This window comes from Nerophis ophidion, linkage group LG27 (genome assembly GCF_033978795.1).
Source record: "Nerophis ophidion isolate RoL-2023_Sa linkage group LG27, RoL_Noph_v1.0, whole genome shotgun sequence".
In the NCBI taxonomy this organism is placed as follows: domain Eukaryota; kingdom Metazoa; phylum Chordata; class Actinopteri; order Syngnathiformes; family Syngnathidae; genus Nerophis; species Nerophis ophidion.
This window is the reverse complement of record NC_084637.1, coordinates 35,500,430-35,517,929: the sequence shown is the minus strand read 5'-3', so window position 1 is coordinate 35,517,929 and position 17,500 is coordinate 35,500,430. Positions and strand designations below refer to the sequence as shown.

Genomic DNA, 17,500 nt, shown 5'->3' with positions numbered 1-17,500 from the left:
ACTCTGCCGAGTTCTAGACAGCACCGACACTCATCAACAACACATCATTTGCAGACTATAATTACTGCTTTGCAAAAAATATTTTGAACCCAAATAGGTGAGATGAGATCATCTCCCACAGCAGACTGTATCTCACGGCAGTGTGCCGCGGCACAGTGGTTGAAAAACACTGACAGAGTATTACTATGTAGATAGAGTATTACTATGTCATAGAATGTAGATAGAGTATTACTAAGTACTATGTGATAGATAGAGTATTAGAATGTAATAGAGTACTTCTTACCATCATGATGATGAGAGCACTGACATAGCTGTGTTTCTGCACCAATCGTCCAATCAGCACCAGACCACTGGGTCCTGATTGAGGACTAGAACTCAACGTCAGACTCTCCAAGCCTTGGTCAGTCCTGTCCAGGTCAGCCGGGTCCAGGTCAGCCAGGTCCAGGTCAGCGGGGCTTTCTACATGTTTACCGGGTGAGATTACAGGTTTACCGGGTGAGGTGACATGTTTACTGGGTGAGGTGACATGTTTACTGGGTGAGATTACATGTTTACCGGGTGAGGTTAGATGTTTACCGGGTGAGGTGACATGTTTACCATGTGAGATTACAGGTTTACCGGGTGAGGTGACATGTTTACTGGGTGAGGTGACATGTTTACCGGGTGAGATTACAGGTTTACCGGGTGAGGTTAGATGTTTACCGGGTGAGGTGACATGTTTACCAGGTGAGGTGACATGTTTACCATGTGAGATTACAGGTTTACCGGGTGAGGTGACATGTTTACTGGGTGAGGTGACATGTTTACCATGTGAGATTACAGGTTTACCGGGTGAGGTGACATGTTTACTGGGTGAGATTACAGGTTTACTGGGTGAGATTACATGTTTACCGGGTGAGGTGACATGTTTACTGGGTGAGGTGACAGGTTTACCGGGTGAGGTGACATGTTTACTGGGTGAGATTAGATGTTTACCATGTGAGATTACATGTTTACCGGGTGAGGTTAGATGTTTACCGGGTGAGGTTAGATGTTTACCATGTGAGATTACAGGTTTACCGGGTGAGGTGACATGTTTACTGGGTGAGATTAGATGTTTACCATGTGAGATTACATGTTTACCGGGTGAGGTGACATGTTTACCGGGTGAGGTGACATGTTTACTGGGTGAGGTGACATGTTTACTGGGTGAGATTACAGGTTTACTGGGTGAGGTTAGATGTTTACCATGTGAGATTACGGGTTTACCAGGTGAGGTGACATGTTTACCGGGTGAGGTGACATGTTTACTGGGTGAGATTACAGGTTTACCAGGTGAGATTACGGGTTTACCAGGTGAGGTGACATGTTTACCAGGTGAGGTGACATGTTTACTGGGTGAGATTACAGGTTTACCATGTGAGATTACGGGTTTACCTGGTGAGGTGACATGTTTACCGGGTGAGGTGACATGTTTACCGGGTGAGGTGACATGTTTACCGGGTGAGGTGACATGTTTACTGGGTGAGATGACATGTTTACCGGGTGAGGTGACATGTTTACCGGGTGAGGTGACATGTTTACCGGGTGAGGTGACATGTTTACTGGGTGAGGTGACATGTTTACTGGGTGAGGTGACAGGTTTACCGGGTGAGGTGACATGTTTACCATGTGAGATTACAGGTTTACCAGGTGAGGTGACATGTTTACCGGGTGAGATTACAGGTTTACCAGGTGAGGTGACATGTTTACCGGGTGAGGTGACATGTTTACCGGGTGAGGTTAGATGTTTACCATGTGAGATTACGGGTTTACCAGGTGAGGTGACATGTTTACCGGGTGAGGTGACATGTTTACCGGGTGAGGTGACATGTTTACTGGGTGAGGTGACATGTTTACTGGGTGAGGTGACAGGTTTACCGGGTGAGGTTAGATGTTTACCATGTGAGATTACGGATTTACCAGGTGAGGTGACATGTTTACCGGGTGAGATTACAGGTTTACCAGGTGAGGTGACATGTTTACCGGGTGAGGTGACATGTTTACCGGGTGAGGTTAGATGTTTACCATGTGAGATTACGGGTTTACCAGGTGAGGTGACATGTTTACCGGGTGAGGTGACATGTTTACTGGGTGAGATTACAGGTTTACCAGGTGAGATTACGGGTTTACCAGGTGAGGTGACATGTTTACCAGGTGAGGTGACATGTTTACTGGGTGAGATTAGATGTTTACCATGTGAGATTAGATGTTTACCGGGTGAGGTGACATGTTTACCGGGTGAGGTGACATGTTTACTGGGTGAGGTGACATGTTTACTGGGTGAGATTACAGGTTTACTGGGTGAGATTACATGTTTACCGGGTGAGGTGACATGTTTACTGGGTGAGGTGACAGGTTTACTGGGTGAGATTACAGGTTTACTGGGTGAGGTTAGATGTTTACCATGTGAGATTACGGGTTTACCGGGTGAGGTGACATGTTTACCGGGTGAGGTGACATGTTTACTGGGTGAGATTACAGGTTTACCAGGTGAGATTACGGGTTTACCTGGTGAGGTGACATGTTTACCGGGTGAGGTGACATGTTTACCGGGTGAGGTGACATGTTTACCGGGTGAGATTACAGGTTTACCATGTGAGATTACGGGTTTACCTGGTGAGGTGACATGTTTACCAGGTGAGGTGACATGTTTACTGGGTGAGATTACAGGTTTACCATGTGAGATTACGGGTTTACCTGGTGAGGTGACATGTTTACCGGGTGAGGTGACATGTTTACCGGGTGAGGTGACATGTTTACCGGGTGAGGTGACATGTTTACTGGGTGAGGTGACAGGTTTACCGGGTGAGGTTAGATGTTTACCATGTGAGATTACGGATTTACCAGGTGAGGTGACATGTTTACCGGGTGAGATTACAGGTTTACCAGGTGAGGTGACATGTTTACCGGGTGAGGTGACATGTTTACCGGGTGAGGTTAGATGTTTACCATGTGAGATTACGGGTTTACCAGGTGAGGTGACATGTTTACCGGGTGAGGTGACATGTTTACTGGGTGAGATTACAGGTTTACCATGTGAGATTACGGGTTTACCTGGTGAGGTGACATGTTTACCGGGTGAGATTACAGGTTTACCAGGTGAGATTACGGGTTTACCAGGTGAGGTGACATGTTTACTGGGTGAGGTGACATGTTTACTGGGTGAGGTTAGATGTTTACCATGTGAGATTACGGGTTTACCAGGTGAGGTGACATGTTTACCGGGTGAGATTACAGGTTTACCATGTGAGATTACGGGTTTACCTGGTGAGGTGACATGTTTACCGGGTGAGGTGACATGTTTACCGGGTGAGGTGACATGTTTACTGGGTGAGGTGACAGGTTTACCGGGTGAGGTTAGATGTTTACCATGTGAGATTACGGGTTTACCTGGTGAGGTGACATGTTTACCAGGTGAGATTACAGGTTTACCAGGTGAGATTACAGGTTTACCGGGTGAGGTGACATGTTTACCGGGTGAGGTGACATGTTTACCGGGTGAGGTGACATGTTTACCGGGTGAGGTGACATGTTTACCGGGTGAGGTGACATGTTTACCGGGTGAGGTGACATGTTTACCAGGTGAGGTGACATGTTTACCGGGTGAGGTGACATGTTTACCGGGTGAGGTGACATGTTTACCGGGTGAGGTGACATGTTTACCAGGTGAGGTGACATGTTTACCGGGTGAGGTGACATGTTTACCAGGTGAGGTGACATGTTTACCGGGTGAGGTGACATGTTTACCGGGTGAGGTGACATGTTTACCGGGTGAGGTGACATGTTTACCGGGTGAGATGACATGTTTACCGGGTGAGGTGACATGTTTACCGGGTGAGGTGACATGTTTACCGGGTTAGGTGACATGTTTACCGGGTGAGGTGACATGTTTACCAGGTGAAGTGACATGTTTACCGGGTGAGGTGACATGTTTACCAGGTGAAGTGACATGTTTACCGGGTGAGGTGACATGTTTACCGGGTGAGGTGACATGTTTACCGGGTGAGGTGACATGTTTACCAGGTGAAGTGACATGTTTACCGGGTGAGGTGACATGTTTACCGGGTGAGGTGACATGTTTACCAGGTGAGGTGACATGTTTACCAGGTGAGGTGACATGTTTACCGGGTGAGGTGACATGTTTACCGGGTGAGGTGACATGTTTACCAGGTGAGGTGACATGTTTACCGGGTGAGATGACATGTTTACCGGGTGAGGTGACATGTTTACCGGGTGAGGTGACATGTTTACCGGGTGAGGTTAGATGTTTACTGGGTGAGGTGACATGTTTACCGGGTGAGGTGACATGTTTACTGGGTGAGGTGACAGGTTTACCGGGTGAGGTGACATGTTTACCGGGTGAGGTGACATGTTTACCGGGTGAGGTGACATGTTTACCGGGTGAGGTGACATGTTTACCGGGTGAGGTGACATGTTTACCGGGTGAGGTGACATGTTTACTGGGTGAGGTGACAGGTTTACTGGGTGAGATTACAGGTTTACTGGGTGAGGTTAGATGTTTACCATGTGAGATTACGGGTTTACCAGGTGAGGTGACATGTTTACCGGGTGAGGTGACATGTTTACTGGGTGAGATTACAGGTTTACCAGGTGAGATTACGGGTTTACCTGGTGAGGTGACATGTTTACCGGGTGAGGTGACATGTTTACCGGGTGAGGTGACATGTTTACCGGGTGAGATTACAGGTTTACCATGTGAGATTACGGGTTTACCTGGTGAGGTGACATGTTTACCAGGTGAGGTGACATGTTTACCATGTGAGATTACGGGTTTACCTGGTGAGGTGACATGTTTACCGGGTGAGGTGACATGTTTACCGGGTGAGGTGACATGTTTACCGGGTGAGGTGACATGTTTACTGGGTGAGGTGACATGTTTACTGGGTGAGGTGACAGGTTTACCGGGTGAGGTTAGATGTTTACCATGTGAGATTACGGATTTACCAGGTGAGGTGACATGTTTACCGGGTGAGATTACAGGTTTACCAGGTGAGGTGACATGTTTACCGGGTGAGGTGACATGTTTACCGGGTGAGGTTAGATGTTTACCATGTGAGATTACGGGTTTACCAGGTGAGGTGACATGTTTACCGGGTGAGGTGACATGTTTACCGGGTGAGGTTAGATGTTTACCATGTGAGATTACAGGTTTACCAGGTGAGGTGACATGTTTACCGGGTGAGGTGACATGTTTACCGGGTGAGGTTAGATGTTTACCATGTGAGATTACGGGTTTACCTGGTGAGGTGACATGTTTACCGGGTGAGATTACAGGTTTACCAGGTGAGATTACGGGTTTACCAGGTGAGGTGACATGTTTACCGGGTGAGGTGACATGTTTACTGGGTGAGGTTAGATGTTTACCATGTGAGATTACGGGTTTACCAGGTGAGGTGACATGTTTACCGGGTGAGATTACAGGTTTACCATGTGAGATTACGGGTTTACCTGGTGAGGTGACATGTTTACCGGGTGAGGTGACATGTTTACCGGGTGAGGTGACATGTTTACTGGGTGAGGTGACAGGTTTACCGGGTGAGGTTAGATGTTTACCATGTGAGATTACGGGTTTACCTGGTGAGGTGACATGTTTACCAGGTGAGATTACAGGTTTACCAGGTGAGATTACAGGTTTACCGGGTGAGGTGACATGTTTACCGGGTGAGGTGACATGTTTACCGGGTGAGGTGACATGTTTACCGGGTGAGGTGACATGTTTACCGGGTGAGGTGACATGTTTACCGGGTGAGGTGACATGTTTACCAGGTGAGGTGACATGTTTACCGGGTGAGGTGACATGTTTACCGGGTGAGGTGACATGTTTACCGGGTGAGGTGACATGTTTACCAGGTGAGGTGACATGTTTACCGGGTGAGGTGACATGTTTACCAGGTGAGGTGACATGTTTACCGGGTGAGGTGACATGTTTACCGGGTGAGGTGACATGTTTACCGGGTGAGGTGACATGTTTACCGGGTGAGATGACATGTTTACCGGGTGAGGTGACATGTTTACCGGGTGAGGTGACATGTTTACCGGGTGAGGTGACATGTTTACCGGGTGAGGTGACATGTTTACCAGGTGAAGTGACATGTTTACCGGGTGAGGTGACATGTTTACCGGGTGAGGTGACATGTTTACCGGGTGAGGTGACATGTTTACCAGGTGAGGTGACATGTTTACCAGGTGAGGTGACATGTTTACCGGGTGAGGTGACATGTTTACCGGGTGAGGTGACATGTTTACCAGGTGAGGTGACATGTTTACCGGGTGAGATGACATGTTTACCGGGTGAGGTGACATGTTTACCGGGTGAGGTGACATGTTTACCAGGTGAAGTGACATGTTTACCGGGTGAGGTGACATGTTTACTGGGTGAGGTGACATGTTTACCGGGTGAGGTGACATGTTTACCAGGTGAGGTGACATGTTTACCGGGTGAGGTGACATGTTTACCGGGTGAGGTGACATGTTTACCGGGTGAGGTGACATGTTTACCGGGTGAGGTGACATGTTTACCGGGTGAGGTGACATGTTTACCAGGTGAAGTGACATGTTTACCGGGTGAGGTGACATGTTTACCTGGTGAGGTGACATGTTTACCGGGTGAGGTGACATGTTTACCGGGTGAGGTGACATGTTTACCGGGTGAGGTGACATGTTTACCAGGTGAAGTGACATGTTTACCGGGTGAGGTGACATGTTTACCGGGTGAGGTGACATGTTTACCAGGTGAGGTGACATGTTTACCGGGTGAGGTGACATGTTTACCGGGTGAGGTGACATGTTTACCGGGTGAGGTGACATGTTTACCGGGTGAGGTGACATGTTTACCGGGTGAGGTGACATGTTTACCAGGTGAAGTGACATGTTTACCGGGTGAGGTGACATGTTTACCGGGTGAGGTGACATGTTTACCAGGTGAGGTGACATGTTTACCAGGTGAGGTGACATGTTTACCGGGTGAGGTGACATGTTTACCGGGTGAGGTGACATGTTTACCAGGTGAGGTGACATGTTTACCGGGTGAGATGACATGTTTACCGGGTGAGGTGACATGTTTACCGGGTGAGGTGACATGTTTACCGGGTGAGGTGACATGTTTACCGGGTGAGGTGACATGTTTACCGGGTGAGGTGACATGTTTACCAGGTGAAGTGACATGTTTACCGGGTGAGGTGACATGTTTACCTGGTGAGGTGACATGTTTACCGGGTGAGGTGACATGTTTACCGGGTGAGGTGACATGTTTACCGGGTGAGGTGACATGTTTACCAGGTGAAGTGACATGTTTACCGGGTGAGGTTAGATGTTTACCGGGTGAGGTTAGATGTTTACCATGTGAGATTACAGGTTTACCGGGTGAGGTGACATGTTTACTGGGTGAGATTAGATGTTTACCATGTGAGATTACATGTTTACCGGGTGAGGTGACATGTTTACCGGGTGAGGTGACATGTTTACTGGGTGAGGTGACATGTTTACTGGGTGAGATTACAGGTTTACTGGGTGAGGTTAGATGTTTACCATGTGAGATTACGGGTTTACCAGGTGAGGTGACATGTTTACCGGGTGAGGTGACATGTTTACCGGGTGAGGTGACATGTTTACTGGGTGAGATTACAGGTTTACTGGGTGAGATTACAGGTTTACCAGGTGAGATTACGGGTTTACCAGGTGAGGTGACATGTTTACCAGGTGAGGTGACATGTTTACTGGGTGAGATTACAGGTTTACCATGTGAGATTACGGGTTTACCTGGTGAGGTGACATGTTTACCGGGTGAGGTGACATGTTTACCGGGTGAGGTGACATGTTTACCGGGTGAGGTGACATGTTTACTGGGTGAGGTGACATGTTTACTGGGTGAGGTGACAGGTTTACCGGGTGAGGTTAGATGTTTACCATGTGAGATTACGGATTTACCAGGTGAGGTGACATGTTTACCGGGTGAGATTACAGGTTTACCAGGTGAGGTGACATGTTTACCGGGTGAGGTGACATGTTTACCGGGTGAGGTGACATGTTTACCGGGTGAGGTGACATGTTTACCGGGTGAGGTGACATGTTTACTGGGTGAGGTGACAGGTTTACCGGGTGAGGTTAGATGTTTACCATGTGAGATTACGGATTTACCAGGTGAGGTGACATGTTTACCGGGTGAGATTACAGGTTTACCAGGTGAGGTGACATGTTTACCGGGTGAGGTGACATGTTTACCGGGTGAGGTTAGATGTTTACCATGTGAGATTACGGGTTTACCAGGTGAGGTGACATGTTTACCGGGTGAGGTGACATGTTTACTGGGTGAGATTACAGGTTTACCAGGTGAGATTACGGGTTTACCAGGTGAGGTGACATGTTTACCAGGTGAGGTGACATGTTTACTGGGTGAGATTAGATGTTTACCATGTGAGATTAGATGTTTACCGGGTGAGGTGACATGTTTACCGGGTGAGGTGACATGTTTACTGGGTGAGGTGACATGTTTACTGGGTGAGATTACAGGTTTACTGGGTGAGATTACATGTTTACCGGGTGAGGTGACATGTTTACTGGGTGAGGTGACAGGTTTACTGGGTGAGATTACAGGTTTACTGGGTGAGGTTAGATGTTTACCATGTGAGATTACGGGTTTACCAGGTGAGGTGACATGTTTACCGGGTGAGGTGACATGTTTACTGGGTGAGATTACAGGTTTACCAGGTGAGATTACGGGTTTACCTGGTGAGGTGACATGTTTACCGGGTGAGGTGACATGTTTACCGGGTGAGGTGACATGTTTACCGGGTGAGATTACAGGTTTACCATGTGAGATTACGGGTTTACCTGGTGAGGTGACATGTTTACCAGGTGAGGTGACATGTTTACTGGGTGAGATTACAGGTTTACCATGTGAGATTACGGGTTTACCTGGTGAGGTGACATGTTTACCGGGTGAGGTGACATGTTTACCGGGTGAGGTGACATGTTTACCGGGTGAGGTGACATGTTTACTGGGTGAGGTGACAGGTTTACCGGGTGAGGTTAGATGTTTACCATGTGAGATCACGGATTTACCAGGTGAGGTGACATGTTTACCGGGTGAGATTACAGGTTTACCAGGTGAGGTGACATGTTTACCGGGTGAGGTGACATGTTTACCGGGTGAGGTTAGATGTTTACCATGTGAGATTACGGGTTTACCAGGTGAGGTGACATGTTTACCGGGTGAGGTGACATGTTTACTGGGTGAGATTACAGGTTTACCATGTGAGATTACGGGTTTACCTGGTGAGGTGACATGTTTACCGGGTGAGATTACAGGTTTACCAGGTGAGATTACGGGTTTACCAGGTGAGGTGACATGTTTACTGGGTGAGGTGACATGTTTACTGGGTGAGGTTAGATGTTTACCATGTGAGATTACGGGTTTACCAGGTGAGGTGACATGTTTACCGGGTGAGATTACAGGTTTACCATGTGAGATTACGGGTTTACCTGGTGAGGTGACATGTTTACCGGGTGAGGTGACATGTTTACCGGGTGAGGTGACATGTTTACCGGGTGAGGTGACATGTTTACCGGGTGAGGTGACATGTTTACCGGGTGAGGTGACATGTTTACCGGGTGAGGTGACATGTTTACCGGGTGAGGTGACATGTTTACCGGGTGAGGTGACATGTTTACCAGGTGAAGTGACATGTTTACCGGGTGAGGTTAGATGTTTACCGGGTGAGGTTAGATGTTTACCATGTGAGATTACAGGTTTACCGGGTGAGGTGACATGTTTACTGGGTGAGATTAGATGTTTACCATGTGAGATTACATGTTTACCGGGTGAGGTGACATGTTTACCGGGTGAGGTGACATGTTTACTGGGTGAGGTGACATGTTTACTGGGTGAGATTACAGGTTTACTGGGTGAGGTTAGATGTTTACCATGTGAGATTACGGGTTTACCAGGTGAGGTGACATGTTTACCGGGTGAGGTGACATGTTTACCGGGTGAGGTGACATGTTTACTGGGTGAGATTACAGGTTTACTGGGTGAGATTACAGGTTTACCAGGTGAGATTACGGGTTTACCAGGTGAGGTGACATGTTTACCAGGTGAGGTGACATGTTTACTGGGTGAGATTACAGGTTTACCATGTGAGATTACGGGTTTACCTGGTGAGGTGACATGTTTACCGGGTGAGGTGACATGTTTACCGGGTGAGGTGACATGTTTACCGGGTGAGGTGACATGTTTACCGGGTGAGGTGACATGTTTACTGGGTGAGGTGACATGTTTACTGGGTGAGGTGACAGGTTTACCGGGTGAGGTTAGATGTTTACCATGTGAGATTACGGATTTACCAGGTGAGGTGACATGTTTACCGGGTGAGATTACAGGTTTACCAGGTGAGGTGACATGTTTACCGGGTGAGGTGACATGTTTACCGGGTGAGGTTAGATGTTTACCATGTGAGATTACGGGTTTACCAGGTGAGGTGACATGTTTACCGGGTGAGGTGACATGTTTACCGGGTGAGGTGACATGTTTACTGGGTGAGGTGACATGTTTACTGGGTGAGGTGACAGGTTTACCGGGTGAGGTTAGATGTTTACCATGTGAGATTACGGATTTACCAGGTGAGGTGACATGTTTACCGGGTGAGATTACAGGTTTACCAGGTGAGGTGACATGTTTACCGGGTGAGGTTAGATGTTTACCATGTGAGATTACGGGTTTACCAGGTGAGGTGACATGTTTACCGGGTGAGGTGACATGTTTACTGGGTGAGATTACAGGTTTACCAGGTGAGATTACGGGTTTACCAGGTGAGGTGACATGTTTACCAGGTGAGGTGACATGTTTACTGGGTGAGATTAGATGTTTACCATGTGAGATTAGATGTTTACCGGGTGAGGTGACATGTTTACCGGGTGAGGTGACATGTTTACTGGGTGAGGTGACATGTTTACTGGGTGAGATTACAGGTTTACTGGGTGAGATTACATGTTTACCGGGTGAGGTGACATGTTTACTGGGTGAGGTGACAGGTTTACTGGGTGAGATTACAGGTTTACTGGGTGAGGTTAGATGTTTACCATGTGAGATTACGGGTTTACCAGGTGAGGTGACATGTTTACCGGGTGAGGTGACATGTTTACTGGGTGAGATTACAGGTTTACCAGGTGAGATTACGGGTTTACCTGGTGAGGTGACATGTTTACCGGGTGAGGTGACATGTTTACCGGGTGAGGTGACATGTTTACCGGGTGAGATTACAGGTTTACCATGTGAGATTACGGGTTTACCTGGTGAGGTGACATGTTTACCAGGTGAGGTGACATGTTTACTGGGTGAGATTACAGGTTTACCATGTGAGATTACGGGTTTACCTGGTGAGGTGACATGTTTACCGGGTGAGGTGACATGTTTACCGGGTGAGGTGACATGTTTACCGGGTGAGGTGACATGTTTACTGGGTGAGGTGACAGGTTTACCGGGTGAGGTTAGATGTTTACCATGTGAGATTACGGATTTACCAGGTGAGGTGACATGTTTACCGGGTGAGATTACAGGTTTACCAGGTGAGGTGACATGTTTACCGGGTGAGGTGACATGTTTACCGGGTGAGGTTAGATGTTTACCATGTGAGATTACGGGTTTACCAGGTGAGGTGACATGTTTACCGGGTGAGGTGACATGTTTACTGGGTGAGATTACAGGTTTACCATGTGAGATTACGGGTTTACCTGGTGAGGTGACATGTTTACCGGGTGAGATTACAGGTTTACCAGGTGAGATTACGGGTTTACCAGGTGAGGTGACATGTTTACTGGGTGAGGTGACATGTTTACTGGGTGAGGTTAGATGTTTACCATGTGAGATTACGGGTTTACCAGGTGAGGTGACATGTTTACCGGGTGAGATTACAGGTTTACCATGTGAGATTACGGGTTTACCTGGTGAGGTGACATGTTTACCGGGTGAGGTGACATGTTTACCGGGTGAGGTGACATGTTTACTGGGTGAGGTGACAGGTTTACCGGGTGAGGTTAGATGTTTACCATGTGAGATTACGGGTTTACCTGGTGAGGTGACATGTTTACCAGGTGAGATTACAGGTTTACCAGGTGAGATTACAGGTTTACCGGGTGAGGTGACATGTTTACCGGGTGAGGTGACATGTTTACCGGGTGAGGTGACATGTTTACCGGGTGAGGTGACATGTTTACCGGGTGAGGTGACATGTTTACCGGGTGAGGTGACATGTTTACCGGGTGAGGTGACATGTTTACTGGGTGAGGTGACATGTTTACTGGGTGAGGTGACAGGTTTACCGGGTGAGGTTAGATGTTTACCATGTGAGATTACGGATTTACCAGGTGAGGTGACATGTTTACCGGGTGAGATTACAGGTTTACCAGGTGAGGTGACATGTTTACCGGGTGAGGTGACATGTTTACCGGGTGAGGTTAGATGTTTACCATGTGAGATTACGGGTTTACCAGGTGAGGTGACATGTTTACCGGGTGAGGTGACATGTTTACCGGGTGAGATTACAGGTTTACCAGGTGAGATTACGGGTTTACCAGGTGAGGTGACATGTTTACTGGGTGAGGTGACATGTTTACTGGGTGAGGTTAGATGTTTACCATGTGAGATTACGGGTTTACCAGGTGAGGTGACATGTTTACCGGGTGAGATTACAGGTTTACCATGTGAGATTACGGGTTTACCTGGTGAGGTGACATGTTTACCGGGTGAGATTACAGGTTTACCAGGTGAGATTACGGGTTTACCAGGTGAGGTGACATGTTTACTGGGTGAGGTGACATGTTTACTGGGTGAGGTTAGATGTTTACCATGTGAGATTACGGGTTTACCAGGTGAGGTGACATGTTTACCGGGTGAGATTACAGGTTTACCATGTGAGATTACGGGTTTACCTGGTGAGGTGACATGTTTACCGGGTGAGGTGACATGTTTACCGGGTGAGGTGACATGTTTACTGGGTGAGGTGACAGGTTTACCGGGTGAGGTTAGATGTTTACCATGTGAGATTACGGGTTTACCTGGTGAGGTGACATGTTTACCAGGTGAGATTACAGGTTTACCAGGTGAGATTACAGGTTTACCGGGTGAGGTGACATGTTTACCGGGTGAGGTGACATGTTTACCGGGTGAGGTGACATGTTTACCGGGTGAGGTGACATGTTTACCGGGTGAGGTGACATGTTTACCGGGTGAGGTGACATGTTTACCAGGTGAGGTGACATGTTTACCGGGTGAGGTGACATGTTTACCGGGTGAGGTGACATGTTTACCGGGTGAGGTGACATGTTTACCGGGTGAGGTGACATGTTTACCGGGTGAGGTGACATGTTTACCGGGTGAGGTGACATGTTTACCGGGTGAGGTGACATGTTTACCGGGTGAGATGACATGTTTACCGGGTGAGGTGACATGTTTACCGGGTGAGGTGACATGTTTACCGGGTGAGGTGACATGTTTACCGGGTGAGGTGACATGTTTACCAGGTGAAGTGACATGTTTACCGGGTGAGGTGACATGTTTACCGGGTGAGGTGACATGTTTACCGGGTGAGGTGACATGTTTACCAGGTGAGGTGACATGTTTACCAGGTGAGGTGACATGTTTACCGGGTGAGGTGACATGTTTACCGGGTGAGGTGACATGTTTACCAGGTGAGGTGACATGTTTACCGGGTGAGATGACATGTTTACCGGGTGAGGTGACATGTTTACCGGGTGAGGTGACATGTTTACCGGGTGAGGTGACATGTTTACCGGGTGAGGTGACATGTTTACCGGGTGAGGTGACATGTTTACCGGGTGAGGTGACATGTTTACCGGGTGAGGTGACATGTTTACCGGGTGAGGTGACATGTTTACCGGGTGAGGTGACATGTTTACCAGGTGAAGTGACATGTTTACCGGGTGAGGTGACATGTTTACTGGGTGAGGTGACATGTTTACCGGGTGAGGTGACATGTTTACCGGGTGAGGTGACATGTTTACCGGGTGAGGTGACATGTTTACCGGGTGAAGTGACATGTTTACCGGGTGAGGTGACATGTTTACCTGGTGAGGTGACATGTTTACCGGGTGAGGTGACATGTTTACCGGGTGAGGTGACATGTTTACCGGGTGAGGTGACATGTTTACCAGGTGAAGTGACATGTTTACCGGGTGAGGTGACATGTTTACCGGGTGAGGTGACATGTTTACCAGGTGAGGTGACATGTTTACCGGGTGAGGTGACATGTTTACCGGGTGAGGTGACATGTTTACCGGGTGAGGTGACATGTTTACCGGGTGAGGTGACATGTTTACCGGGTGAGGTGACATGTTTACCGGGTGAGGTGACATGTTTACCAGGTGAAGTGACATGTTTACCGGGTGAGGTGACATGTTTACCGGGTGAGGTGACATGTTTACCAGGTGAGGTGACATGTTTACCAGGTGAGGTGACATGTTTACCGGGTGAGGTGACATGTTTACCGGGTGAGGTGACATGTTTACCAGGTGAGGTGACATGTTTACCGGGTGAGATGACATGTTTACCGGGTGAGGTGACATGTTTACCGGGTGAGGTGACATGTTTACCGGGTGAGGTGACATGTTTACCGGGTGAGGTGACATGTTTACCGGGTGAGGTGACATGTTTACCGGGTGAGGTGACATGTTTACCAGGTGAAGTGACATGTTTACCGGGTGAGGTGACATGTTTACCTGGTGAGGTGACATGTTTACCGGGTGAGGTGACATGTTTACCGGGTGAGGTGACATGTTTACCGGGTGAGGTGACATGTTTACCAGGTGAAGTGACATGTTTACCGGGTGAGGTGACATGTTTACCGGGTGAGGTGACATGTTTACCAGGTGAGGTGACATGTTTACCGGGTGAGGTGACATGTTTACCGGGTGAGATGACATGTTTACCGGGTGAGGTGACATGTTTACCAGGTGAAGTGACATGTTTACCGGGTGAGGTGACATGTTTACCGGGTGAGGTGACATGTTTACCAGGTGAAGTGACATGTTTACCGGGTGAGGTGACATGTTTACCGGGTGAGGTGACATGTTTACCAGGTGAGGTGACATGTTTACCGGGTGAGATGACATGTTTACCGGGTGAGGTGACATGTTTACCAGGTGAGGTGACATGTTTACCGGGTGAGATGACATGTTTACCGGGTGAGGTGACATGTTTACCAGGTGAGGTTACAGATTTACCAGGTGAGGTGACATGTTTACCAGGTGAGGTGACATGTTTACCAGGTGAGGTGACATGTTTACCGGGTGAGGTGACATGTTTACCGGGTGAGGTGACATGTTTACTGGGTGAGGTGACATGTTTACTGGGTGAGATTACATGTTTACCGGGTGAGGTTAGATGTTTACCGGGTGAGGTGACATGTTTACCAGGTGAGGTGACATGTTTACCAGGTGAAGTGACATGTTTACCGGGTGAGGTGACATGTTTACCGGGTGAGGTGACATGTTTACCGGGTGAGGTGACATGTTTACCAGGTGAGGTGACATGTTTACCGGGTGAGGTGACATGTTTACCAGGTGAGGTGACATGTTTACCGGGTGAGATGACATGTTTACTGGGTGAGGTGACATGTTTACTGGGTGAGATTACATGTTTACCGGGTGAGGTTAGATGTTTACCGGGTGAGGTGACATGTTTACCAGGTGAGGTGACATGTTTACCAGGTGAAGTGACATGTTTACCGGGTGAGGTGACATGTTTACCGGGTGAGGTGACATGTTTACCGGGTGAGGTGACATGTTTACCGGGTGAGGTGACATGTTTACCAGGTGAGGTGACATGTTTACCGGGTGAGGTGACATGTTTACCAGGTGAGGTGACATGTTTACCGGGTGAGATGACATGTTTACCGGGTGAGGTGACATGTTTACCAGGTGAGGTGACATGTTTACCGGGTGAGGTGACATGTTTACCAGGTGAGGTGACATGTTTACCGGGTGAGATGACATGTTTACTGGGTGAGGTGACATGTTTACTGGGTGAGATTACATGTTTACCGGGTGAGGTTAGATGTTTACCGGGTGAGGTGACATGTTTACCAGGTGAGGTGACATGTTTACCGGGTGAGGTGACATGTTTACCAGGTGAGGTGACATGTTTACCGGGTGAGGTGACATGTTTACCAGGTGAGGTGACATGTTTACCGGGTGAGGTGACATGTTTACTGGGTGAGGTGACATGTTTACTGGGTGAGATTACATGTTTACCGGGTGAGGTTAGATGTTTACCGGGTGAGGTGACATGTTTACCAGGTGAGGTGACATGTTTACCAGGTGAAGTGACATGTTTACCGGGTGAGGTGACATGTTTACCAGGTGAGGTGACATGTTTACCAGGTGAGGTGACATGTTTACCGGGTGAGGTGACATGTTTACCGGGTGAGGTGACATGTTTACCGGGTGAGGTGACATGTTTACCGGGTGAGGTGACATGTTTACCAGGTGAGGTGACATGTTTACCGGGTGAGGTGACATGTTTACTGGGTGAGGTGACATGTTTACTGGGTGAGATTACATGTTTACCGGGTGAGGTTAGATGTTTACCGGGTGAGGTGACATGTTTACCAGGTGAGGTGACATGTTTACCAGGTGAAGTGACATGTTTACCGGGTGAGGTGACATGTTTACCGGGTGAGGTGACATGTTTACCGGGTGAGGTGACATGTTTACCGGGTGAGGTGACATGTTTACCAGGTGAGGTGACATGTTTACCGGGTGAGGTGACATGTTTACCAGGTGAGGTGACATGTTTACCGGGTGAGATGACATGTTTACCGGGTGAGGTGACATGTTTACCGGGTGAGGTGACATGTTTACCGGGTGAGGTGACATGTTTACCGGGTGAGGTGACATGTTTACCGGGTGAGGTGACATGTTTACCGGGTGAGGTGACATGTTTACCAGGTGAAGTGACATGTTTACCGGGTGAGGTGACATGTTTACCTGGTGAGGTGACATGTTTACCGGGTGAGGTGACATGTTTACCGGGTGAGGTGACATGTTTACCGGGTGAGGTGACATGTTTACCAGGTGAAGTGACATGTTTACCGGGTGAGGTGACATGTTTACCGGGTGAGGTGACATGTTTACCAGGTGAGGTGACATGTTTACCGGGTGAGGTGACATGTTTACCGGGTGAGATGACATGTTTACCGGGTGAGGTGACATGTTTACCAGGTGAAGTGACATGTTTACCGGGTGAGGTGACATGTTTACCGGGTGAGGTGACATGTTTACCAGGTGAAGTGACATGTTTACCGGGTGAGGTGACATGTTTACCGGGTGAGGTGACATGTTTACCAGGTGAGGTGACATGTTTACCGGGTGAGATGACATGTTTACCGGGTGAGGTGACATGTTTACCAGGTGAGGTGACATGTTTACCGGGTGAGATGACATGTTT

At 48.3% G+C, this 17,500-nt stretch overlaps 1 protein-coding gene across 1 annotated transcript in view; it reads right to left on the bottom strand.

The window, feature by feature from the left end:
• The window catches only part of si:dkey-11f4.7 (piezo-type mechanosensitive ion channel component 2), a 117,916-nt gene that overhangs the window by 76,817 nt on the left and 23,599 nt on the right, over positions 1 to 17,500 (bottom strand). The window contains exon 11 of the mRNA XM_061889169.1: positions 284 to 459. Coding sequence (XP_061745153.1) covers positions 284 to 459 — 176 coding nt within the window. The remainder of the gene's footprint in view (positions 1 to 283; positions 460 to 17,500) is intronic.